A 26,065-nucleotide genomic window follows, 5' to 3' on the forward strand; every position below is an offset into this window, starting at 1 on the left:
CTTATACTAGCTCTGTTTATTGGTTTTCATGGGAAAAATATTGGTTTTGTTTTTGTTTTTTTGAGATATAATTAATATTGTGTAAATTTAAGATGTTCAGCCTGTTTTGGTTTTTTTTTTTCTTTGTTTGGCCGCAGCACGTGGCTTGTGGGATCTTAGTTCCCTGACCAGGGATTGAAACTGTACCCCCGGCAGTGGAAGCAACGAGTCCTAACCACTGGACGGCCAGGGAATTCTCCAGCCTATTGATTTGATACATTTATATATTGCAATATGATTACCACTGTAGCATTAGCAACGCCTTTATCACTTCACATAATTATTTCCTTTTTTGGTGAGAACATTTAAGATCTGGTCTCTTAACATAAAGATTGTCTTTTCAAAAAAAGACAATCTTTTGGATTGTGCTAGGAAATCTACATGCAAAAAGATGAATTTAGGCCTTTACCTCACACCATACACAAACATCAACTCAAAATGAATCAGAGACCTAAATGTAAGAGTTAAAACTATAACATTTTTAGAAGAAAACAGGAGAAAAATCTCATGATCTTGGGTTAGGCAAAGATTTCTTAGATACAATACAAAAAGTATGATTCATAAAAGAAAAAATGGATTAATTAAACGCCATCAAAATTTTAAACTTTTGTACTTCAAAAGACACCATTAAGAAAATGAAAAGACAAGCTATAGATTGACAGAAAATATTTGCATACCATATCTTTGATAAAGGACTTGTATCTAGAATATATAAAGAACACTTAAAATTCAATAATAAGACAATCCAGTTTAAAAATTGATGAAAGATTTGAATAGACATTTCACTGAAGAAGAAATACAAATGACTAATAAGCATATGAAAAGATGCTCAACATCATTAGTCATTAAGGAAATGCAATTTGAAATCACAATGTGATGCCACTTCATGCCCACTAGAATGGCTATTGTCCAAAAGATTGGCAAGGGCAGGGAGAAACTGGAACCCTCACACACTGCTGGTGGGAATATAAAATGGTACAGCCTCTTTGGAAAACAGTTTCTCTAAAAGTTGAACATTAAAAAAAAAAAAGTTAAACATAAACTTACCATGAAACCCAGCAATTCTACTATTAGGCTATCTACCCAAGAGAAATGAAAACATACGTCCACGCAAAGATTTGACTGCAAAAGTGCATAGCAGCATTATATCTTTGGAAACAATCCAAATGTCCATCAACTGGTGAATGGATAAACAAAATGTGGTATAGTCATACAGTGGAATACTGTTCAACAATAAAAGGAATAAAGTACTAGTACATGCTACAATATGAGAATGAACCCCCAAACAGTATGCTAAGTGAAAGCGCCAGACACAAAAGACCACATATTGTATGATGGATTCATATGAAATGTTCGGAAAAGACATACAGAAAGATTAGTAGTTGCCTGGGACTGGACATGGGAACAGGAAGTGATCACAGATAGGCACAAGGGATATTTTGGAGGTGATAGAAATGCTCTAAAACTGTGGTGATGGCTGCAAAACTCTGTAAATTCACTAAATCACTGAATTGTACAATTAAAAGGGCTGAATTTTATGGTATGTAAATTGCATTTTAATAAAGCTGTCAAAAAAAAAAAAACCCAAACCCGGCAAATTTTACAGTTAAAGCATGTAAGACTTAAATAGTGTAACAGAACAGACTGTAGAAGTAATCAACCTTGACAGTGTGAAAGCAAGTGTACAACTGACAAAAGATGGGAAAGGAAAAGGTGGGAGGAGGGGAAGCCAAGACGCTTCTCTCACTCACTTAGTATCATGGGAATCAAAAGTTGCCAGAATAAGAAATACAAGTGAAGCATAAAATTTAAAGTTACAAAGGTAAATAAGAAATGATCTTTTAAAAAGTACAATTATTAAAAATTAGTGGAGCAAATACACAGTGAGCTAAACACCATCTTTCACAGCAGACAGTAATAGATGATACTGAATTTCCCTATTTCTCTGTCATTTTCACTGTCATCACCCTCTCAGTTATTCAGCTGCCTTCTGGGCCACAGCATGGGTGAAATGGGAGGCAAAGTTACTTCTGATTTTGGTATATTCTAGTTTAAATGTCATGAACATCATGCGTATTAAAATCAACCAACCAACCAGCCAACTAGTGCAATGTCACCATAATTTACTTAAAATGTCACCATTGAGAACTGTCACCAGTGAGAACTCCCATACACACCTGACGAGAGTAAAAATTGGTGGAACCACTTTGGAAACTAGTTGGGCATTTTTTAAATTATTTATTTATTATGTGGCCGCACCACAGGGCATGTGGGATCTTAGTTCCCCATCAGAGATTGAAACCGCCGCGCCTGCAGTGGAAGTGCTGAGTCTTAATCACTGGACCACCAAGGAATTCCCTAGTTGGACATTTTTTATTTATTTATTTTTGGTTGCGTTGGGTATTCGTTGCTATGTGCGGGTTTTCTCTAGTTGCGGTGAGCGGGGGCTACCCTTTGTTGCGTTGCACCAGCTTCTCATTGTGGTGGCTTTTGTTTGTTGCGGAGCACGGGCTCTAGGTGCGTGGGCTTCAGTAGTTGCAGCACGTGGGCTCAGTCATTGTGGCGCACGGGCTTAGTTGCTCCACGGCATGTGGGATCTTCCCAGACCAGGGCTCGAACCCGTGTCCCCTGCATTGGCAGGCGGATTCTTAACCACTGCACCACCAGGGAAGTCCCAAGGCATTTTTTACTGAAGTTAGAAATGTGCCTTCTCCATGACTCAGCAATTCGACCCCAGAGCCAGGAAACACATACTAGGATATTCACGACAGCATTGCCCCTAACAGCTCCAGCCTGGAAATGACCCAGGTGCCCATCCGCTGTGGGGTGTATAAACAAATTAAGGCAGTCACAGAATGAGATACTAAGTAGCAATAAAAAAGAGTTAACGACAAGTAAACACAACAACACAAACGGACCTCAAAAGCATAATTTTGGGTGAAGTTGCCAGACACAACAAGTCACCAGGGCAACCAGACAGCTGGGTGGCCTGGGGCAGTCCTGGCTACACCTAGGGTCCCAGGGTAATTAGGGTCATTGTTAACAGTGACCCCTATCACTTCCAAAATTCCCTGGTTTAGGTAATAAATTATATACTCACACCAGTGGTTCTACTCTTAGAAAGTTAACAAACAAGCTAAACTAATCAATACTACTATGGATGTACACACATATTAAAAGGTACTAACACCATATTTAAAAAAACCAAGCAGGGCGGCGAGCATTATAAAAGTCGGGACGCTGGTTCCCTCTGCGGGGATGGAGAGGGCTGCTAACCAGAGGCGCATCTGGGGGCTGGTAATGTTCTCCTTGTTGACCTGGGTGCTGGTTATATACTTTATAGTTATTTGTTAAACTGTACATGTATATTTTATGTACTTTTCTGTATGAGTGTTATATTTCGCCATTTAACAATTATTAGTGCTATCAGTGAACACCATGATTATTTAAGTCAAAGAAGGAAACAGTCACACTGCATCTTAGTGCAAATAATAGTTCATATTTGTCGATGCTTTCTTTGTGTAAGGCATCCTGAAAAATTCTTTACGTGCATCATCTCATTCCCTGGAAGCAGCACTGACATTTCTGGGGCATCACAGGGCTAGCCGGGGACATTGGTTTGGGGAACTGCTTGTGACAGCCTGCAGAGGAGGTGGCACTGGGGAGAGGTGAAATGTTGCCAGTTCCATGTTCAGTCAGCCCCGGGTTAGCCCCAGCCCTAATTCAAACTTCTTCGTGAATTTGGGCATATGGCTTTCCCTCTCTAAGCGTAGATTTCCTATCTGGAAAATGGGAAATGTGCAGGTCCACATCTCCTGTCCACAATCCCTAAATCCAAAAGCTCTGCAAACCAAGTCTTTCACAGACCCATTTGGTGGCAGAGCTGCCTGGAACTGATGGAAGGTTTTATTTATGATATGAACTTGCATTTCACTGAAGAAATATCCGTGTGTTTGATTATCCTCCAGCCCCACTAGGAATCTTATCTAATGTACAGGATGGTTCCTTATGGCTTGCCTCATATTCACTTCCCAAATGCATTGGGCCTCAAAAGTTTTGGCTAAGACACTGTGGACTTGTAGTTAACTCTCACTTCTCATGGTGATGGGGAAATTCAGCGAGATCAAGGCCTGGCCCTCGACAAGTGTTAGCTGCCATTGCGAACGTTGTGACTATGATTAGCACTTAAGTCCATCTATGGGACTGGAGTCTGTGGCTGCACCTCCTTATGTCAGAATCAAGCAGCCACTGAAACCATGACTGGAGGAACGTGGGCTAGGGGGATCCGTGCTTAGGGAGTAACGAAACACAGCAGGACGTGAAACTGCACCAATGGCAAGGTCAGAGCCATTCAGTGAATTTAGAAAAGGCAAAAGAAAATGCCAAGTTTGGGACTTGCCTGGTGGCGGAGTGGTTAAGAATCCGCCTGCCAATGCAGGGGACACGGGTTCGAGTCCTGGTCTGGGAAGATCCCACATGCCGCAGAGCAAATAAGCCCGTGCGCCACAACTACTGAGCCTGAGCTCTAGAGCCCGCGAGCTACAACTACCAAAGCCCACGCGCCTAGAGCCCATGCTCTGAAACAAGAGAAGCCACTGCAATAAGAAGCCCGCACACCGCAATGAAGAGTAGCGCCCACTCGCCACAACTAGAGAAAGCCCGTGTGCAGCAAAGACCCAACGCAGCCAAAAATAAATAAATTAAATAAAAAAAAAGAAAATGGCAAGTTCAAAATCTATCTCCAGGAAAAAAAAAGGAGTAGAAGGAAGGGCCCAAGAGCAGTGATGATGTTATATGAGTAGTTCCCAGGTGAGCAGACCATGGTAGTTAAGAAAAATCCTTCACAAAATACTAACAGCTAATGTTAACTGCACACTAACTGCTCTAGGCATGTGGAAAGTGCTTTACAAGATCTCACAGAAGGCTCAACAACAACCTCATGAGGCAGGCGCTATTTTTCAGCTGGGGAAACTGAGGCTTGGATGAGGGAAGCAACCGACCCAAGGTCGCCTGACAAGCAAGGTGGCAGGTCGGGGATTTGAACCTCAGGGTGGAGGACTCCAGGGTTTGTGCCACTGTGCATGTCTTCATCTCTGAGTTTCTATACTGTCTTACTTTATTTACGTCAAATTTTACCATAAAAATGTCACCGTACAGAAAAGTTGAAAAAAATAGTTAAAACGAATATCTCAATGTGTTCCATATTTTGCCATATTGGCTTTCTCTCCCTCCCTCTCTTTTGATGAACTGTTTTTTGTTCTTGTTTTTGTTTTTGATGGTCTTGAACCACGTGGCATTTTATTTGAATTGCATTTTACATTTTCTGTCTTAGTATGCTGTGACTCCAGAGGACTAGCTACTGTTGCCAAGGCAAGATGACTTTGGGTAACTTCAGGGATCCACAGGGGTTTTTGTTTGTTTTTTAAATTATTTTTTATTGGAGTATAGTTGATTTACAATGTCTCTTTTGATGAACTATTAAACATGCATCTTCTAAAAAAGAATAAGGACCCTCTACAAGTCTATAATAACACTTAACCCACTAAGAGAAATCCATTCTACCATCTAATCTTCACTCCATGAACACTTTTTCCCATTGTCCCAAGGTCTTCTGGAGCTGTATCTTCCTAACAAAGATGGGGTTCACACGCTGCTGGGGGTGCTCATGTCTCTCTAACCTCTTTTAATCTAAAACACTGCCCCTGCCTTTTCCATTTTTCTTAAAGAGATTATATTTCTTTTATCATAGGAAAAAACTAAGGCAGACTTTTCTATTTGATTTGTGAACCATACGTATAACTTGACTGGATTGAAAAATTAGCATTTAAATAAATACAAAAACTTTAGTAAAAATATTTTAGGGACTTCCCTGGTGGCACAGTGGTTAAGACTCCACACTCCCAATGCAGGGGGCCGGGTTCGATCCCTGCTCAGGGAACTAGATCCCACATGCATGCCTCAACTAAGAGTTCGCATGCCACAACTAAGGAGCTCGCAAGCCGCAACTAGGACCCAGTGCAACCAAACAAATAAATTTAAAAAATATATATATATATATATATTTTTTTTTTTAAAGTAGATTCCTCAGCCAGGCCATACAAAAATGGGAGTCAACAGATTATATACATATATATATAACAAATATATATATATAGTTATATACAGATATATTTAATGGAACAAGAAAACAAAAGTTTACAAAAATTATTTCATGTTACAAAAGTGCCAATAGAGAAACTAAAAGGAATGTCATGATTATATAGGAAGGAGGGAAACCGTGGAGATGATGAAAGCTGTCTCCATCTATTTTTAGCAAAGGATTAACAGACATTGTCTCAAAGTTGATAAACTAAGAAATAACAATGGAAGAATTTGCTTTAAAAATTTGGAAGTAACTACCAGAGTAATAAAAAGCAGAGAAAGGTTTAAAACCATGCACCACGGATCACAAGTTACTTTTGCCATTTCTGAAAAGTAATTTAATTACAAAGTTTTAAAATTGGCTGCGGGGGAGGGTGCGCTGTTTAAACGATTGATATTTCATGCAAAGCTTTGTCCTGTTTGTCTTTTGTTCTTGTGTTACTGGGACATTTAAAAAATTGTTATTATTTATTTTAAAAGTAGGTTGGTAATATTGTAAATTTGAATATTGGTAATATTCAAAATAGTGGGTAAACAGCTGCTGTCTAAAGTTGAAGGATCAAGATTCGGAGCGTTAACAAATATTACTGAACTCTGCAAAAGTTAACTTAGAACAAAATTTAAATTGGGTGGAGCGGCCGCAGCTAAAAACATACTGTGCCCAAGTTGCTAAGTCGAGAAACGGCGCTCTAAGATCTTCTGATTCACAGATTTTTCTGCCAGTCAGAGGAAACAAAAACCAGAATTGGTAAAAAGTGGTCTGGCCTTTCACCAGCTGCTGCGAACACGTGTTGGTCGGGTACGTTTCGGAGGGGGATTTATTTAATGGTGGCCTCCGCGGGCCAGCAGCCGAGCGGAGAGGCGAGGGCTTTAGAGGGCTGCTTTTAGCAAAGCCCTTTCCGAGCGATCTGGGGCTTTCAAACGTGCGATTGTGTAACTCTGGACTTAAAGGGGCAGAAGCTGGCTGGGGCAGGCCGGGAAGGGGCACTAGGGAGCAGGACTCTCGGGACACGCCCCTCCGGGCAGGGCCTGGGGCGGAAATCCTTCCCGGGGCGCCTCAGCCGCGAGTGGGGACGGGACACCGGTCCCGACCTGGGTCCCTACCTGTCCCGGCGCTCACCTGGCGGCCTGCTCGGAGGCGGCGGCGGGCTAGGATCCCCTTCCCCACCCTGCTCTGAGAGGCAGTCGGGGGGCTCCCCGGGAACGGCCCCGCCCAGGGAGCCCCGGGACCCGCGCTCTGGGCAGTCGGTCCTCTCCGGGGCGGACGGCTGTGAGATCCCGCCGGCGGGAGGCTGCGCGAAGCCGGAGCGAGGGAGGGGCGGGATCTGGGAGGCTGTAGGCGCCGGGAGGAGGGCCCAGCTGCCGCAAGGCTGGCGGGGAGGGGATCCAGCCCCCGCCCTCGTGCATCTCGGGGCCCGCTCCTCTGAGAGTCTACATTTTCTCCACGTGGTTACGTGCTGCCCAGGCGCCCCGCGATCTGAGACCCGGGTTCCCCGGCGCTTAGCGCAGGCACCTCCGGTGGGCGAGTCCCACCTCCCGGGGAGCCTCCCTCCGTGGGAATGATCCCAGCTGCCCCCACCCCCCCAAATCCTGTCTTTCCTTCCTTTTCCCGCCACGTGCCTACAACCGCCTCGCCATTCACAACATCTCTCCCACCATCTGTCAACTTCTAGTAAATGGCCGAGCCGTGACTTCGACCCTGGGCTTGGTGTGAAACACTTGGATAGAAGCTTCTATCCACAGGGATTCTCTCGAATTTACATTGTGTCCCCAGGGTGGTAGTGTCTCAGAAGCCCAGCCTTGTTCTTAAGTTGAGCCTCTCTGCCACACATACTTCTCTGGGGCGACAACCTGGGCGCTCCTACATTAGAAACCTGCCCCCTACCCTAAACTGCAGACAAGGTAATTAATCCGAGGTTCACAGTAAGGATGGGGCCAAGGCCCATTTCTCTCTTGACCTCTGCCCTTGGCCCTCCACAGCTTCTTCGGATTGCCCTATACTGCGCAAGGAACCTCAAGGACTGAACTTAGCCTCCCCAGAGCCAGTCTTCTGAGCTCCAGGCCTCCCACAGCCTAGGAAATCATCACCAGTGCCAGTTACCCCAGCGCTCACTCATTGTGGGCACTCTGAACACGTCTCTGTACTTAGTAGAGCGTAGGTTCTTCTGTCTCCCGGCAGAGAGACTTCAGGGAGAGGCAGAGTGGCAGGTGAGAAAAGAGTTTACAGTATTAGGACACTTGTGAGACCTACAAGCCGGTGGGCAAGGGAGTGCCACGCCTGGAGAACTTGGTGAGCTACAGTTTTATAATCAAAGGAAAAGTGGAGACGGGGAGAAGACCACCTTAGTCTTCATTCTTGAGTAGATGGTGAGCTTCCATCATCAGCTCCTCCTCCATGTCAGGTGGGGGAGTTTTCTTGTCCCTCCATGGTCAAGCCGGGACTGTCATGGCGCAATGGAAATGAGCAAAAAGGCGGTAACGTATGCTTAAAAAATGGTAAATCATCTCAGGGTTCAGTATCATGTCACCCTTTCCTTATATTTTTGTTTTCAGTGTGCCCAGAGGAGCATGTCCTAGGAATCATTAACCTTCGGAGCTCACTGGGCAAGACATGGGTCTCATGCCACCATCGTTTTATTGTTTGGGGGCATGTCTCATGCTTCTGTTGCATAGTTTTGTTGCTAAGCGAGGCTGCTTGGTTTTGTAGTTAAGCAAACATGCTTTCCTGAGTGATCATTAACTTACAGGGGTCTCCCATACTTTTTTCTCTACTTAAAATCCCCTAGTGGGATTAACTAATCACCTACTTTGTCCCTTTATTCTGTCCCTATCAACTATGCTAAATGCTTTATGTGCATTATTCCATGGACACCTCTCCTGAGAAACTGAGGCCCAGAGCTACGCAGGCTTTTCACGAGGTGCAAGTCACTGGCTTGGTGGTCACAGAGGAAAGGGTTTAAGCCTCGGTTCCCCAGGTCCCCTCCGCCGGAAGCCTCAGAAAGGCACCACAACGCCATCGTGCCTGCAGCGCGCAGTAAATGTCAGCTCTCATTATTTGTACCATCTGCCTTTCAAAGCATTTTCTGCGGCGGGTTGTAAAACTGTTGCATTATTGGTAGCGTTTATAGTATCGATCCACACACAGTCCCTTATCTGAAAGGCCTAGGACTAGATGGTTTGGATTCTGGATTGTTTATTTTTTATTTTTCAAATTTAGAAGGCAGTAGAACACATATAACATATATACAGCATTCTGCAGTATTCCCAGCAGGATCAGGGCAGCATTCCATGATCATGTGATATTTCTGCGTTAAATCGTGTGTAAAAAGAACTACTTAGTGGAATAGTTATGAATACCTGATGTCAGTTCAGTCAGGTCTTATTGCTTGAAGAGATTGGGACCTAATTTATGAAGAAAGTTTGTGGGTAAGAAACTATAACAATGTTTTTAAGTTGTTATTGATTGATTGATTGATTGATTGAGCCTCACGGCACAGCTTGTGGAGTCTTAGTTCCCCGACCAGGGATGGAACCCAGGCCCAGTGCAGGGGAAGTGAAGAGTCCGAACCACTGGACCTCCAGGGAATTCCCTATTTTTTTTAAAAAAAAACTTTATTTATTTATTTATTTATTTATTTCTGGCTGCGTTGGGTCTTCGTTGCTGCACGCCAGCTTTCTCTAGTTGCGGTGAGCGGGGGCTACTCTTCGTTGCGGTGTGCGGGCTTCTCATTATGGTGGCTTCTCTTGCTGCAGAGCACGGGCTCTAGAGTGCAGGGTCAGTAGTTGCGGCACACGGGCTTAGTTGCTCTGCGGCATGTGGGATCTTCCCGGACCAGGGCTCGAACCCATGTCCCCTGCACTAGCAGGCGGATTCTCAACCACTGCGCCACCAGGGAAGTCCCCTAGTTTGGTTTTTTTTTCTCTTTTTTTTTTAATTGATAGCATTAAGCACCTGCTGTGAACCAGATGCAGGCTACATAGATTATGTAGGTTTACAGGCACTAAACGATTTATTTCAACACATAATACTGGTTTATTACAGATAAATGAGAAAAAACTCAGGGTATTCCCAATAAAATAATTGGATTATCAAAGGATGTTAAAACCATTGGTAAAAGGTTGTTGGAGAACAGTCCAGAATTATTACCCAGCAGATGACTTATTCACTAGGGGAAAAAATGTACCTACCTAGTGAGGGGTGGTGGGTTTTGGCAGACACCCTCTTAACCAAGTGATCAAATAATACCCTCAGTAGTGGGACAGCATGACATCAAGGGTCTCTTGATGTGACACCACCATAGGAAGTATACAAAATTGCCTAAGCAGAATTCTTGTTAAAAAAACAATTTAAACCTACATTTAATAATGAGAAAGCAATCAGTATTGAACACGCGGGATATACATAAGATAACTGGCCAGGACTTTTCAAAAAAGTCAGTATGAAAAACCAAAGGACTTCCCTGGTGGCGCAGTGGTTAAGAATCCGCCTGCCAATACAGGGGACACTGGTTCGAGCCCTGGTCCGGGAAGATCCTACATGCCACGGAACAACTAAGCCCGTGCACCACAGCTACTGAGCCTGTGCTCTAGAGCCCATGAGCCACAACTACTGAGCCCACACACCACAACTACTGAACCTGCGTGCTACAACTGCTGAAGCCTGCGTGCCTAGAGCCTGTGCTCCGCAACAAGAGAAGCCACTGCAGTGAGATGCCCACACGCCGCAACAAAGTGTAGCCCCCACTCAACGCAACTAGAGAAAGCCCAGTTCGTGCACCTTGATTGGTTTTTTTAAAAAATAAATAAATTTATTTATTTATTTATTTATTTATTTATTTATGGCTGTGTTGGGTCTTTGTTGCTGCTCACAGACTTTCTCTAGTTGCGGCAAGCGGGGGCTACTCTTTGTTGCGGTGCGCGGGCTTCTCATTGCAGTGGCTTCTCTTGTTGCAGAGCACGGGCTCTAGGTGTGCAGGCTTCAGCAGTTGTGGCTCGTGGACTCTAGAGAGCGGGCTCAGTAGTTGTGGCACATGGGCTTAGTTGATCCGTGGCATGTGGGATCTTCCCCGGGCCAGGGATCGAACCCATGTTCCCTGAATTGGCAGGCGGATTCTTAACCACTGCGCCACCAGGGAAGTCCCCTTGATTGGGTCTTGAATTGGTGATTTCCTTTGGGTTCTGTCTTGCTCGGGGCTGGTTTTCTTTTCCTGTCTGATGATCTAGCTTGTTCCCTGCCATTCTCAACTAAGGAGCAAGGCTGGTGTCTGGTAGGTGATGGGACTGTGCTTCCTGTTATAAATGTTGGACTGTTTTCCCGCCAGGTCTCAGGGTGAATGGGAGCTTTGTGTCTGGGTGTGGGGCTTGCTGCTGGGCTGGCCTCACATGTGGATGGTGAGAGACCAGAAGCCCCACTTCCGGCTGCCCCTCCCCTCCTCCACAAGTACCAAAATAGGACTGGCTTTTTCCAGAAGCTGACACCTAGCCTGGTCACCACCTCAGGCTGGCAGAGAGCTGGATCTCTTTAGGGAAGCGCCCTTCGGTTCTTGTTTTCCTGCCCATGAATGTTGTGTGGCCCGTGCCCTGGGGAAGAGGGGAGGAGAGGGTGCAGGAAGCGTGGAAAAACTATCATCTGAGCCTGCCTTGGCCATTTTTTCTCACTCCTGCGTACCTCCTACAACCTGGGTCATGCTGGGCTCCCTCTTCCCTGCAGTCCTGTCCTGAATGCGATGACCTCTTCACTCTGTTTCATATCCCCAAGCCTCTACCAGGTTTGTCTACCAGAAAAGTGTGGGAATCTCTTACATGTGGGTGGTCTCTGTAGTAGGCTGAATAAAGACCCCCCTGAACATATCCATGCCCTAATCCTCGGGACCTGTGAATATTGCCGAATGTGGCACAAAATATTTTACAGACTTCTAACCTCCAGAACTGTAAAAGAATAACTTTTGTTGTGTTAAGCCATTGAGTTTATGGTCATTCGTTACAGCAGCAACAGGAAATGAATCCAGTCTCCTCCCCCATCCCTTTGCACTGTCAGCTGATTTCCTTTTTTATTCCATTACTTTATAGAAATGGGAGTGTATCATAACCTCTAAGGTGGTAAGACAGGGGGCTCTGGGTTAGACTTTATCTCCTGGTGACACCGCTGATTACTGAGTGACCCGACGCAGGTCACTTTGTCGTTTCACTGTGTTGTCATTTTCCTTGTGGCGTGAAGGTCAAACTGGATGACGCAGAAGTCGCCTCCAGCTTCTATCGGGCCTACAGATCTGTTTTTGTTTTTTTGGGTTTTTTTTGTGGTACGCGGACCTCTCACTGTTGTGGCCTCTCCCATTGTGGAGCACAGACTCCGGATGTGCAGGCTCAGTGGCCATGGCTCACGGGCCCAGCCGCTCCACGGCACGCGGGATCTTCCTGGACCGGGGCACGAACCCGTGTCTCCTGAATCGGCAGGCGGACTCTCAACCACTGCGCCACCAGGGAAGCCCTACAGATCTGTTTTGTTTAGCTTTCAGTGTTTTAAAGTTTCTCATTGTATTTATTTTGAATTGGATAATATATTTACATGGTATAAAAATTTTAAAGTATAAAAAAGGTTTCTAGGGCTAATCTCTCTTCTACCACTGCCCTCAGCTACTCCAGTTTTCCCCTCAATTCAGACATGTTCTTGCAGAGATTTTCTATACATGTACAAGGAATTATGCAGACACACACTCTCTTCAAATAAACAATAACATACCATATACTCCCTGTTTGACACTTTGCTTTTACCGTATAATATATATTTTTAAAATTCTTTTCCTTTATGGTTTATTACAGGATATTGAATATAGTTCTCTATGCTCTACAGTAGGACCTTGTTGCTTATCCATTCTATATATAATCGTTTGCATCTGCTAATCCCAAACTCCCAATCCATCCCTCCCCCACCTCCCCTCATTTAATATACTTTGATGATCTTTCCATATCATTACATAGAGAGCTTCCTTATTTATTTACTTTTATGTATGGGGGTACCCCATGTTTTACTCTCATCCTTTACTGATGGAAATATAGGGTATTTCTAACATTTTGTTGTTACCAACAGCGCTGCCGTATACAGTGTGTGTCATCATAGTATGTGTATATTTCTAAAAGTGGAACTGCTGGGTCACAAGATAGTGCATGGTTGTAATTTTAAAAAGGAACAATGACACGTGTTGCTGAGGGTGCAGGTAAATCGGAACCCTCATACACTGCTGCTGGTGAAAACATAAAATGGTGTAGCTGCTTTGGACAACAATCTGACAGTTCCTCAAAAAGTTGAACTTAGAATTCCCATAAAGCCCACAATTCCACTCCTAGGTATATACCATAGAGAAAGAAAAACTGATCTCCACACAAAAACTTGTACACAAGTGTTCATAGCAGGATTATTCATAATAGCCAAAAGATGGAAACAACCCAAGTGTCCATTAATTAATGAATAGATAAGCATAATGTGAAATTTCCATGCAACGGAATTATTGAAATGGGATTACTGAGCCAGAAAAAGAAATGAAGTATGGATACATGTTACCACAGGGATGAACCTTGAAATCCTGTTGATAAGTTAAAGGAGCCAGACACAGAAGGCCACATGCTGTACTGATTCCATTTACATGGAAATGACCAGAATAGGCACATTTACAGAGGCAGAAAGTAGACTAGTGGCTGCCAAGGGCTGGGGAAATTGCAGAGAACGGGGAGATGGTAATGTTCTGGAATTAGATAGCGGTGATGATTGCACAAGATTGTAAATATACTAGAAACCACAGACTCGAACACTTTAAAGTGATTAATTGTTTTGTTATGTGAATTCTATCTCAATAAAAAAGTGATACTTGGGCTTCCCTGGTGGCGCAGTGGTTGAGAGTCTGCCTGCCGAGGCAGGGGACACGGGTTCGTGCTCCGGTCTGGGAAGATCCTACATGCCGCGGAGCGGCTGGGCCCGTGAGCCATGGCCGCTGAGCCTGCGCGTCCGGAGCCTGTGCTCCACAAGGGGAGAGGCCACAACAGTGAGAGGCCCGCGTACCGCAAACAAACAAACAAACAAAAAAGTGATACTTATGAAAAAATATGTGCAGCATAAAATTTTCTTAGCTACTGCAGAATTACCCATTACTCACCAGTAATGTATGCAAGCAGCCATTTTTCCATGCTGCTGGATTTGCTGACAACCATGGGGCTTGCGTGTAAACAGGAATACTAACTAATCTTTGTTCTTTGATAAAATCGTTAAGCAGTTCTTCTTCTATATCAGAATTCCCTAACCAATTAAACTCTCCTTCCAAAGGCAATCACTTAAACCCTTCACAAGTCTAATATCAGATCTTTGCAAATGTTGTAAATACCTTAACGAATACATGAGGCAATTGTGTGATATTATAATGATTATAAAACTAATTACTTGTACTGACACATGTCACAAATGTGCTGACACCATGGGTTTGAATTTGTTTCTTTACGATGGCTGTTCCAATGTGTATTCTTCTTTCCTGTTGGAAGTATGAGTTTATTTGCCAATGTAAAGAGTCAGAGTTATCGCCTCAGAGCTTCTGAGGTTTTGGGTGGAGGTGGAGCCAGTTTCGGGATGGCCGATGATTCAGGACCAGTGAGGAGATGGGGGAGCACCCACCACAGCAGCCCACTGATGTGGTCTTTCCTCAAGACTGTCCACGGTATTGGCTCTGAACAAGCAGATAGGCTGGCACTCTTTGTTCTGAGCAGGATCTGTTTCTTTCTCTTCCTTTTTAAAATATTTATTTGGCTGCGTCAGGTCTTAGTTGCGGCACGCGGGCTCTTCACTGTGGCGTGTGGGCTTAGTTGCCCCGCAGCATGTGGGATTCTAGTTCCCCAACCAGGGATTGAACCCGAGTCCCCTGCATTGGAAGGTGGACTCTTAACCACTGGACCACCAGGAAAGTCCCTGAGCAGGACCTGTTTCTATACAGTCAAATCCAAAGCCTTTTGTCAGTGTGGCTTAATAAAACCCCAACTTACATACTTTTAATATATATATATATATATTTATTTATGTTTGGCTGCGTTGGGTCTTCCTTGCTGCGCGCGGGCTTTCTCTAGTTGCGGCGAGTGGGGGCTACTCCTCGTTGCAGTGCACAGGCTTCTCATTGCGTTGGCTTCTCTTGTTGCGGAGCACGGGCTCTAGGCACGTGGGCTTCAGTAGTTGTGGAACACGGGCTCAGTAGTTGTGGCTCGCGGGCTCTAGAGTGCAGGCAGTAGTTGTGGTACACGGGCTTAGTTGCTCTGCGGCATGTGGGATCTTCCCGGACCAGGGCTCGAACCCATGTCCCCTGCATTGGCAGGTAGATTCTTAACCACTGTGCCACCAGGGAAGTCCTTAACTGTTTAATTTTCTTTGGACACTCAACAGAAGCTTCTAAAAAGCGAAACCTTCCCGAGTACTTAACTCTTACAATAAATTACAAGAGTATCAAGATCTTTTAAATATTCTAGTACCATTTACTCTGTTTGAAAAATTCCCTTTCACATTTCAGTGACAAATTACAAGTCTAAAATAATGTATTACTCAATTACACACTTCAAGTTGGAAGACTTACATTTACAGGACACATTCGTCACATTTTCTCCTATGCCAAATTCTCTTAAACATTTCAAATATATTAAATACCAAATATCCCAGATGATTCTTAAACGTAACACAAAACTATTAATTCTGTGGGTTCACCTGACTTTCTCTCTTTTAATGCCCAGTTAGTTGTAAGGAGGCTTACAACTAACTGGGCATTAAAAGACACTCATAAGGAAAAATTTACTAGTGAGGTGAGGTTGATTCTTGGCCAGGAATTTGGGACTGGAACAGGAGCTCTGACTTGCTGGTTATGAAAAAACCCACGGGGCCCTTTTTAAATAGCTACCAAAACAAAGCGGCTTCACAGGCTACCAAGTTCTTGTCCCCTGGGTTGCATCCCAGGTCGGGGTGTACCATTACCTGACATGTGTACAATTTCACAGCCAGTGAAATCAGAGGAAGTCTGCGGCACTAGCCGGGTTGTTCACATCTGGATTGGCATCAGCTGGTCTGTTGACTGCCCAGCTCTATTCTGCATTCTTTCCTAAGTCTCACTGTTGGGCCTGGCCATAACCCCTGGAGATAGTTAAATGATGTCCAGTGTGTTAATGGCATCATGTAGCATCCCTTTGTCTGGCTCTGCTCCTGGCCAAGCTGAAGTCAGGGCTGTGATCCAGAGATGAACAGGGATGTCTTAGAAGGTCCCACAGGGATTGGAGATCAGAGATTTGGAGATTGTCCCTGGGATGGATCAACTCCCACTATTATGTCAATGGAATGGCAGTGTGGCGAGGGTACAACCAGCCTGGAATTAACCACCCTGGGTGTGGGGGAAGCAGCTGAGCTCAAATTGTTTTTGTTTTTGTTTCTGTTTTGGCGGTGCCATGTGGCTCAGGGGATCTTAGTTCCCTGACCAGGGATTGAACCCGGGCCACTGCAGTGAAAACGCTGAGTCCTAACCACTGGACCGCCAGGGAATTCCCTAGGTTCAAATTCTTAAAAACCCCAGAGGCCCCATGGCCTGGAGGAGGGGATGCAAGGGGCCGACGTGGAGGAAGATCAGAGGTCGGGCTCTTGGGGGGGTGCTGGAGGGGGACAGTGGAAGGATGGCAGGATGCTGGCCAAGTGAATTCACAGCCCAGCCAAGAGGGGGTGAGGAGGCAAATCAGTCAACCTGGACATGAGCACCTACTGCATGCAGCACCTACTATGTTCGGGGCGCCTTCCTGGGTCCTGCTGTCTCCAAACTAGATGAACCATAACTGAGGTGAGAGGTAATCCTGCCCGGGACCAGAGCCAGGTGGTGGCAGAGATGGGGCCGATTTTGCATGTATTTTTGAAGGGCTCCAGAGCGCGTGGGCTTAGCTGCCCCATGGCATGTGGGATCTTAGTTCCCAGACCAGGGCTCAAACCCGTGTCCCCTGCATTGGTAGGTGGATTCTTAGCCACTGGACCACCAGGGAAGTCCCGGATTGAAATTTTTTATGATTGTTTAAATATTAAAATAAGGATGCTGTTAAGTGTTCTACGAACCCCAGGACAGCCCCTTATGGCCAAGGATTATCCAGGCCAAAATGGCAGTAGTGCTAAGGTTAAGAAACCCTGCCCTAGAGACACTTGTGCCCATGACCTCAGAGGCATGTACGAGAACGTTCATTGCAGCAGTGAGTAATAATAGTCACCAAACTGGAGACAACACGCATGTCCGTCAAGAGTGGAACAGACGCACGTACTGTAGTTTATTCACATAATGAACAAAATTAACAGGCGATAGCTGTTTCATCAAAATGGGTGAATCTCACTTCGATGCTGAATGAAAGAAGCAGGTCACAGAATACATGCTGTATAATTCAAAAGCAAAGATATATATATATGTGAAATACATAGATACAGAACACTAAACACACACACACACACATACACACACACACACCCCAAGAGATTATTACCAAAAATCGAGATGTTGATGATCTCTGAGTAAGCTGGAAGGGGAAAGATGGGGTAGGACCCACAGGGGGCTTCTAAGGCACTGGCAATGTTCTATTCCAGAACTTAGTTGGTGGACATATAAATATTTATTTTATTTTTGCTTAAAAATAAACACATATGGGACTTCCCTGGTGGCACAGTGGTTAAGGATCCGCCTGCCAATGCAGGGGACACGGGTTCGAGCCCTGGTCCAGGACGATCCCACATGACGCGGAGCAACTAAGCCCATGCGCCACAACTACTGAGCCTGCGCTCTAGAGCCCTCGAGCCACAACTACTGAAGCCGGTGCACCTAGAGCCGGTGCTCCGCAACAAGAGAAGCCACCCTAATGAGAAGCACGTGCACAGCAACAAAGAATAGCCCCTGCTCACCGCAACTAGAGAAAGCCTGTGTGCAGCAACGAAGACCCAACACAGCCAAAAATAAATAAATAAATAAATAAATAATAAACACATATAACATCCACATTTTTGACACGTAGGGTTTCCTAGGAAACAGACTTTGAGGTAGAGATTTGCAGCCCAAACAGCTGGTTTCTGGGAAGAGCTCTCTGGGGCAACATTTATAAGGAAGAGAGGAGGCGGGAAAGGCACAGGGAGAAGTTGACGTGGTTGCAGCAGGGCCTCAGTCCATCCTACAGAGAAACTGGAGTGGGATGGCCTTCTGGGTTGTCCCTAATTGAGTCATGGAGCCAGGCTTTTTTTTTTTTAATTTATTTATTTTGGCTGCACAGGATCTTCGTTGTGGCATGTTTAGTTGTGGCATGTGGGATCTCGTTCCCCGACCAGGGATCGAACCCGGGCGCCCTGCACTGAGAGCATGGAATCTTATCCACTGGGCCACCAGGGAAGTCCCTGGAGCCAGGCTTTTGTCCCCTCATTGACCAGACATGGAATATGGGCTGCCCCTAGGAAAGGGACATAAGCTTAAGTGAGATGGTTCTCTTCAGCTGAGGGCATTGCCCAGACAGACGCTCAGCTCTAAGCCATCAGCTGCCAACACCCCTGATAGCTGGTGGAAAGAATTCCTCCATCCTGAAGAGGGGATTCGGGTGGCATATCATAGCAACCAGTCCACTTTCCTACCTATGACAATTTCACATCAAAAAAAATTTTTTAATCTACTAATGTGACACACCATATTATCAAATTAAGGGAGATGAAACATTAGATGGAGTTCAACACTCATTTATAAAAAAACCTTTGTGACCAACTAGAGATAAAAGGGAAGCATCAGCGTGATATAAGGACCCCACTGGAAACCTTAAAAATATCCAAGTTAATTAGGAAAATTCCCTGTAAAAAACAAAAACGAAATTTCAGCCAGTCTGCTGGATTAAAGATCAACATACAAAAATATCATTAAGACTCCTCTAATAATAGCAATGGACCAATTAGAAAATGTAATTCTTAAAAAAAATTCCACTCTCTTTTTTTTTTTCTTTTTTTTCTTGCGGTACGCGGGCCTCTCACTGTTGTGGCCTCTCCCGTTGCGGAGCACAGGCTCCGGATGCTCAGGCTCAGCGGCCATGGCTCTCAGGTCCAGCCGCTCCGCGGCATGTGGGATCTTCCCGGGCCAGGGCACGAACCCGTGTTCCTTGCATTGGCAAGCGGACTCTCAATCACTGCGCCACCAGGGAAGCCCAAGCCCTTCCGTTATTTAATCAATGTGACCTTCATTATTCCATTGGTTTTATTGTAGTTATGTAGAAGAATGTCCGTATTTGTAGAAAATACACATGAAAGGATTTTGCAGTGATGTTGATGGTGCATCAAGTTGGAAATGTACTAAATGTTTCAGGGGGGAAAAGCTCTAGGTGCTATAACTGCAATGTATCCTGTAAATGCCTGTCTCATGTTCCTCATATCCAAATTCCTCCAGTTGACCTAAAAATATCCTCCAGAGCTAAATTGTCTGAACCAGTATCTACTCCAGGACCACACACTACATGTGGTCATGATTCTTAGGTCTGTTTCAACCTGTCACACTCCCCTTTTGATGATACTGGCAAAACACTGTCCCCAGTGGGTGTGTCCCATGCTTATACTGCAGGTGGGTGGGGCAGTTCAGGGTAGTTACATCAAAGGCAGCATCAGGCTTCACCTGCATTACATCAGGAGACTGGAACTCCTTAGGGATCCTGCAGCAGTGAGGCTAGCCACGACCCCTGGACTGGGGTGGGGACAGCCGGATCCTGCTATTGCATGGCTCTCTCTCACCCTCATCGTGACTAGAAGGTCACAAATGTGGTGTCACTGTGACACTGTACCCACATCCACCACCTGCCTAATGCTTTTAACCCTAATTGATAATCTCTGACTCCATGATTTCCTTAGGGCTTGGGAAACAGGGTGCTAACACTTCCATGCTCTCAGATGGAGAACACCTTCTATAGGTGTTTTCTGTACAATTTTCCCTCCTCAACTGGGACAAATCCTTACTGTGAACCAAGTAGTCACCAATGCAGAAACATAGTATTTCTATTAAAAAGACATGAGATTGGCAAATATTGGCAAAAAAATACCTTTATTACCTATGATTGGCAGATATATTTCTGATTTATTCTTTCCATGTTTGAAAAGAATTTCAAAATAACAAAATAAGTTTATACACCATAAAATTCAGGGTAAGACTGGACTCAGGGGACCACTTCATTTTTCACAGGGTGAGCAGAACCCTCTGTCTCCTACATTTTTTTGAGGTAGTTTGACTTTCAGCTCTGAGTCCTGATCCTAGTCTTGCAACGCCATGGGGTTAAGTTCACCACCCGTGGGGGCTGGAATTTTCTCAGCCATAGGAATGAACTTCTAGGAGACAAGGGTAGAGGGCTCTGGAGCTGAAACAGAGGGCCTGGTGTGGGTGGAGGGTGAGAAGCCCTCTCACGATCCAGTGTTTCCCTGTGCTTATCACTGCGTATCCACTCAGTAAAACAGGGGCTGCCTTAGAGCAGCAGCAGCCAGTAAATCTGATGGGGGAACTTCTTATAGTAGCTTCCAGAATCTGAAGACAGGGCTCAGTTGGAACTTTGACGGGATCCAGGAGATCCCAGGATGCCAGGGAGCTACAAGCCTTTGATTACTGAGATGGCCCAGCCAATGGGCCCAGCTCCTGGGAGGCACGGTCAGGTAGTTTTCAAGGACAGCCCTCGACTAGGACAGACAGACCTGCACGATGACACTGGAATTCGTCACAGAGACTGCATACTGCTCATTTCTGAACTCCAAGTCCCAGATGCAGCATTCGAAAGACACAAAGCGAACGCCCTTCTTGAGGTTGGAGAACACGTGGCTGACCTGTAGGAAGGAAAAGAGCTAAGCCTCATTGTGACATACGCTTCCTCTCAAAAGCTGAGTTGGGGTCCTCAGGCAGGTGGTATTTTCCATAGATGGCTGTGACAATGTCTCCACAGGTACTTCTAGAATCATGCCACTCCTTATCCAAGGATAGAGTCTAATTCCTGTTCCCTTGAATCTGGGCAGGTTTCCTTGTAACCAAGAGTGTGGTGGAAATGACGCTGAGTGACTTTTGCTAAGTGACTTCCAAGGCTGGGTCAGAAAGGCAGTGCAGCTTCTGCTGGTTTCTCCAGAAGCCTCATGGTGGAGGCTGGAGCCACCAAGAAGCAGCAGACTGCCCTAAAGCTGCCATGCTGTGAGGAAGCCCAAACTAGACCAAGCAGAGAGATCCCATGGCCAAGCTCTGAGACTAAACCAAGAGATGCTTGGCCAGCCACCAGCTGTACACACACTCACATCCTGCCCTGCCCTTCGGCCCCAGCCAGTGTCTGAAGGCAACTACATGAGAGAATGGAGCCAGAAGCACCCAGCAGAGCCCTACTCAAAGAAACCACGAGAGGTGATAAAATGAGTGCTGATGCTATTAAGCCACTATATTTGAGGGCAATTTTTTATGCAGCCATAGATTATCATAAGCCCCACTGTCCTTTCCCACACCCCAGAGACTCACCCGAGGAGAGACGCTGTTTATCCACTTCCAGATGGGAAAAGGCAAAGGAGAGAAATGATCCAGGATGGCCTGGTTGGCATCTAGAAGTTGGACAGTTAGCTGATATATACAGTCAGTTCCTTGTTGGTCGTTCCGCCTGTGGGAGAAGGGAGACCTTGAAGGCTGGACTTGCCATTCCTATCCCTTTGGGGGTCTGCCTGCTTCACCTGATGGCCTTCCCATGTATGCAAGCACAAAACAGTTTTGTGATCCCCAGGACTGGCACCATTAGTGTCACTTAGGAGTTTGGCCCCTCTGCATACCCAATGAATCCATCTGCACTAAACTCTCTCCCCAGCTGGTCTGCATGCACATTCATTTCAGAAGTAATGACCTAAAGCCGTGCTCTTCAGGGTACCTCCTCCCATATTATTTCTCACTCTATATTTCACTGGTGGCAAAAGATGTCATTTCCAATGTGTACAACGGTGATGTTTTAAGATACAATTTTCTTATTAGCCATTTACAAGGATCCAGAGGAATCTAGATAAATTGGTGATGGGATATCCAGCAATATTCAAAGACACAACATGCAATGTCCTTCAATGGTAAATGGATAGATTACGGTATACTCATGTAATGGAATATTATAAAGCCATGAAAGTAAACTAACTGCAGCTACATACAATTATGGATGAATTTACAAATGTGTTATTGATTGAAAGAAGCGAGATACAAACTATATACTGTATGACTCAATATGTATTAAGTACCAAAATGGACAAGACTTATCTATGGTAAAAGAATTCAGGATGGTGCTACCCTTGGGTTGAAAGTGATGGGGAATGGTGCATGAGGGATGCTGAGGTTGGGGTTTGCTGGCAACATTCTGTTCTTGATTTAGTGAACGTATTCACTTCGTAATAATTCACTGAGTTGCACAGCCAAAACATGTGCATGTTTTTTTTCTTTTTTCTTTTTTTTTTTTTTTGCAGTACGCGGGCCTCTCACTGTTGTGGCCTCTCCCGTTGCGGAGCACAGGCTCCAGACATGCAGGCTCAGCGGCCATGGCTCACGGGCGCAGCCGCTCCGCGGCATGTGGGACCTTCGTGGACCGGGGCACGAACCCGTGTCCCCTGCATTCGGCAGGCTGACTCTCAACCACTGCGCCACCAGGGAAGCCCAACTTTTGTTTTTAATTTAATCCTTTATCAAACGATTGTAGCATGGCTGTGTGGCTTTGAGCAATGGTGTACCAGTTGATTGTAATAATCAGTGACTCCCCAGTTTTGTCATACATCACCCAAAAAATCTATAACTCCCAATGTCTGGGTCACACTCTATACCAATTAAATAGAGTGTCTAGGCTGAGAGAGCCAGGCATCAACATCTGTGAGAAGTTTAGAGCCAACTACGAAGTTAAAGGGCACAATGTCAACTAAGGCCGTGCGCCACAACTACTGAAGCCAGTGCGCCTAGACCCTGTGCTCCGCAACAAGAGAAGCCACAGCAATGAGAAGCCAGCGAACCACAACGAAGAGTAACCCCTGCTCTCCACAACTAGAGAAAAACCCACATGCAACAATGAAGACCCAACGCAGCCATAAACAAACAAACAAACAAATAAATAAATAATGTGCTGTTTTTATCATCACACTCACCAGTCAGAGACACAGATCTCAATCTTTCCACTGTCCAGAAGTTCCGGCCAGAAGCCCTCCTTCTCCAGGTCCAACACTTGCTTCTTGTGATATCCCCTAGGAAAGAGGGAGAAAGGTCAATGAGGACCAGGCAAGTACTCAACAACCGCCCTTGGGGAAGAGGGACATTCACCTGTGGGCAGACAGGAAGCTGGTCAGCACATAGGCACTAGGTATGACCTCCAAGTTTTCCTCCTCCGCCGCCCAGCCGTCTTCACTGCTCAGCACCGTCCATTTCAGGAAACCTTCTGTTAAATGAAAACGTTTTTCCCCAAGTTCTTTGCCATCCCACCCGCCCAGGGATAAGTCCCCTGGGGTTTCCCGTGGGGACCTGCACCTCCCGCTCCTCCCTTGGGATATAGTTCCACCCCACCCACGGAGTCCAAGCGGCCCCCGCATCCGGCCCCTCCCACCTGCTTCCTTGAGGAGGACCCCTTTCCTGGGCTCCCCACCTTCGCCCTTGGGGTTCCGGAGGAGGTTGCGTCCTATGGGTCGGAGCTCGCAGAAGCGGCCCAGGACGCAGGGCCTGGGGTCGTCGGCGGGGGGCAGGCAGGTGCGGAGGACGGGTGACAGGGCGGCGTGGTCTCGGGCCAGGATGCTCAGCCACAGGGCCTGGCAGTCCACCAGGTCGCGCCAGCGCCTGCACACCCGGCGGCAGCGCCCGAGCAGCACGTGAGGGGGCACGTGGCTCAGCACCATCTCGAGCAGCTCCGTGGGCAGCTGGCCCAGACCCAGCGGCTCCTCGGGTTCAGGCTCCAGCGCGGAAACACCGACTAGCCCGTTCCTGGAAGCCGAGGCACCCATGGTCTCCTCACCAGGCTCGGCTACCACTGTGGGAGAGCCAGTGTCAAAACGTCAGGGACCTGCAGCCATGACAGCCCCGCCCCTGCCAGCCACACCCAAGACTGTCACCCCCCAAAGCCCGTCAGCTGCCTCCCCATCCTCACCTCCCCCAGCCCCATCCTCAAGTCCCCAGACTCCCAACCCGTCCTTGCCGGCGGACCACTGCAGCCCCCTGCAGCCAACCCCCTCTGTGGCCTCACTGACCCCTTGGGGTCCTACCCTGCATCTCGGCCAGTGCTCCTGGAAGGCTGGCCTTCGCCTTGTTTCATGTGCCCCACCTCTAAGTCTGCCCTTTTTATAGGCCTGCTCCTCCCTAATACCCAGCACCACCCACACCCCTGCCCCTCCCTTCTCACTGTCGTGCCCCCTCCTCCCTTCACCCTGCACCAATTTACAAGCCAGCCCTTCCCACCCCCCACCCCGCCGTATTCTCTAGATACCCCCTCCATCGGACTGTATTTGGACTGGGGGGTTAATATGGAACCGAATGCCACACAGAAGATTTTGTCGGACATTTATCAATACAAATGTTCTAGAAATTATATGAAGTTTCTAAAATTTGAAATATCCTGTTATGTGGTCAGTCGTAATTCTAGTTATTATCTTAAAATGCTGTATGTCACAGAAACAGCCAAATTTCCTTGACAATTGCATGGTAATCGGTCTTCAATCATGCTTTTTAAGTCTTTTGTCATTCATAGACAGTTATTGTCTTACTCTGATGCGTTTACAAACATGCTTGTAGAGGACTTGCTTTTACACTACAAAGCTAAATTAGACTTGGTAGCAAAGGGACTTTCACTTTGTATGATGGTTATTGCAGAAATGACTCTCTTATTTATTTTTATTTATTTATTTTTGGCTGCGTTGGGTCTTCCATTGCTGCGCGCAGGCTTTCTCTAGTTGCCGCGAGTGGGGGCTACTCTTCCGTTGCGGTGCATGTGCTTCTCACTGTGGTGGCTTCTCTTGTGGAGCACGGCTCTAGGCGGGTGGGTTTCAGTAGTTGTGGAGCTCCGGCTTAGTTGCTCTGCGGCATGTGGGATCTTCCCGGACCAGGGATGGAACCCGTGTCCCCTGCATTGGCAGGCGGATTCTTAACCACTGCGCCACCAGGGAAGTCCCAGGAATGACTTTTATGGAAGGCTTCTGAGGAAGTGGTAATAGGGTCTCCTTTAACTGTCTCACCATCAGTTGAGTCTCTTCTAAACTCTCAGCACGCTCAGCACAATTCTATAAGCCAACTAACTTCTTATGAAGTATTGTTGCTTTCTGCACCTAATACTACCCTGGTTTTCCTTTTTCTTTTCTTTTTTTTTTTTTTTTTGGCTGCGCCGTGACAGACTTTTAGTTCCTGACCAGGGATCGAACCTGGGTGCCCGGCAGTGAAAGCACCAAGTCCTAACCAGGGAATTCCCTGGGAATTCCCAGTATTACCTGGGTTTGATGTAATAACGTTAATCTTGCAACTTTGCTTCCAGCATCACAGCAAGAAAAAAATCATGATTGCATTTTGTTAACAGATTATATTCTTGCTCCCAGGAATGACTTACAAGAAGTCCCTGTTGATAACACTGATGTAATTAGATTTACAGATGGGTCGTACTTAAGGGATGAGCAGGGACTTTACCGAGCTGGTTATACAATAACGCCCACAGTGGACATAATTGAAAGCTCTTATTTACCAGAAACGAAGTCAGCACAACACGCCAAATTAATTTCCTTAACTCCAGGATGTCAATTAGTTAAAGACCAGGTAACAAATACTTATACTGACAGTTACTATGCTTTTGTAGTGGTACACAACTTTGGAATGCCATGAAAACAATGAGGTTTTTAACA

The 26,065-nt window shown here is 45.9% G+C and overlaps 1 protein-coding gene across 1 annotated transcript; it reads right to left on the bottom strand.

Moving 5' to 3' along the window:
• Window positions 1-7,280: 7,280 nt before the first annotated feature.
• On the bottom strand, window positions 7,281-24,187 carry LOC307066854 (F-box only protein 27-like; the record flags this gene model as incomplete). Its single annotated transcript, XM_079724079.1, has 5 exons — window positions 7,281-7,472; window positions 20,906-21,034; window positions 21,705-21,840; window positions 23,345-23,440; window positions 23,757-24,187. 5 exons carry the CDS (start codon window positions 24,185-24,187, stop codon window positions 7,281-7,283), a joined length of 984 nt encoding a protein of 327 aa, XP_079580205.1.
• Between the last annotated feature and the right edge of the window lie 1,878 nt (window positions 24,188-26,065).

The sequence above is a fragment of the Hyperoodon ampullatus genome (genome assembly GCF_949752795.1).
Source record: "Hyperoodon ampullatus genome assembly, chromosome: 18".
Lineage (NCBI taxonomy): Eukaryota > Metazoa > Chordata > Mammalia > Artiodactyla > Ziphiidae > Hyperoodon > Hyperoodon ampullatus.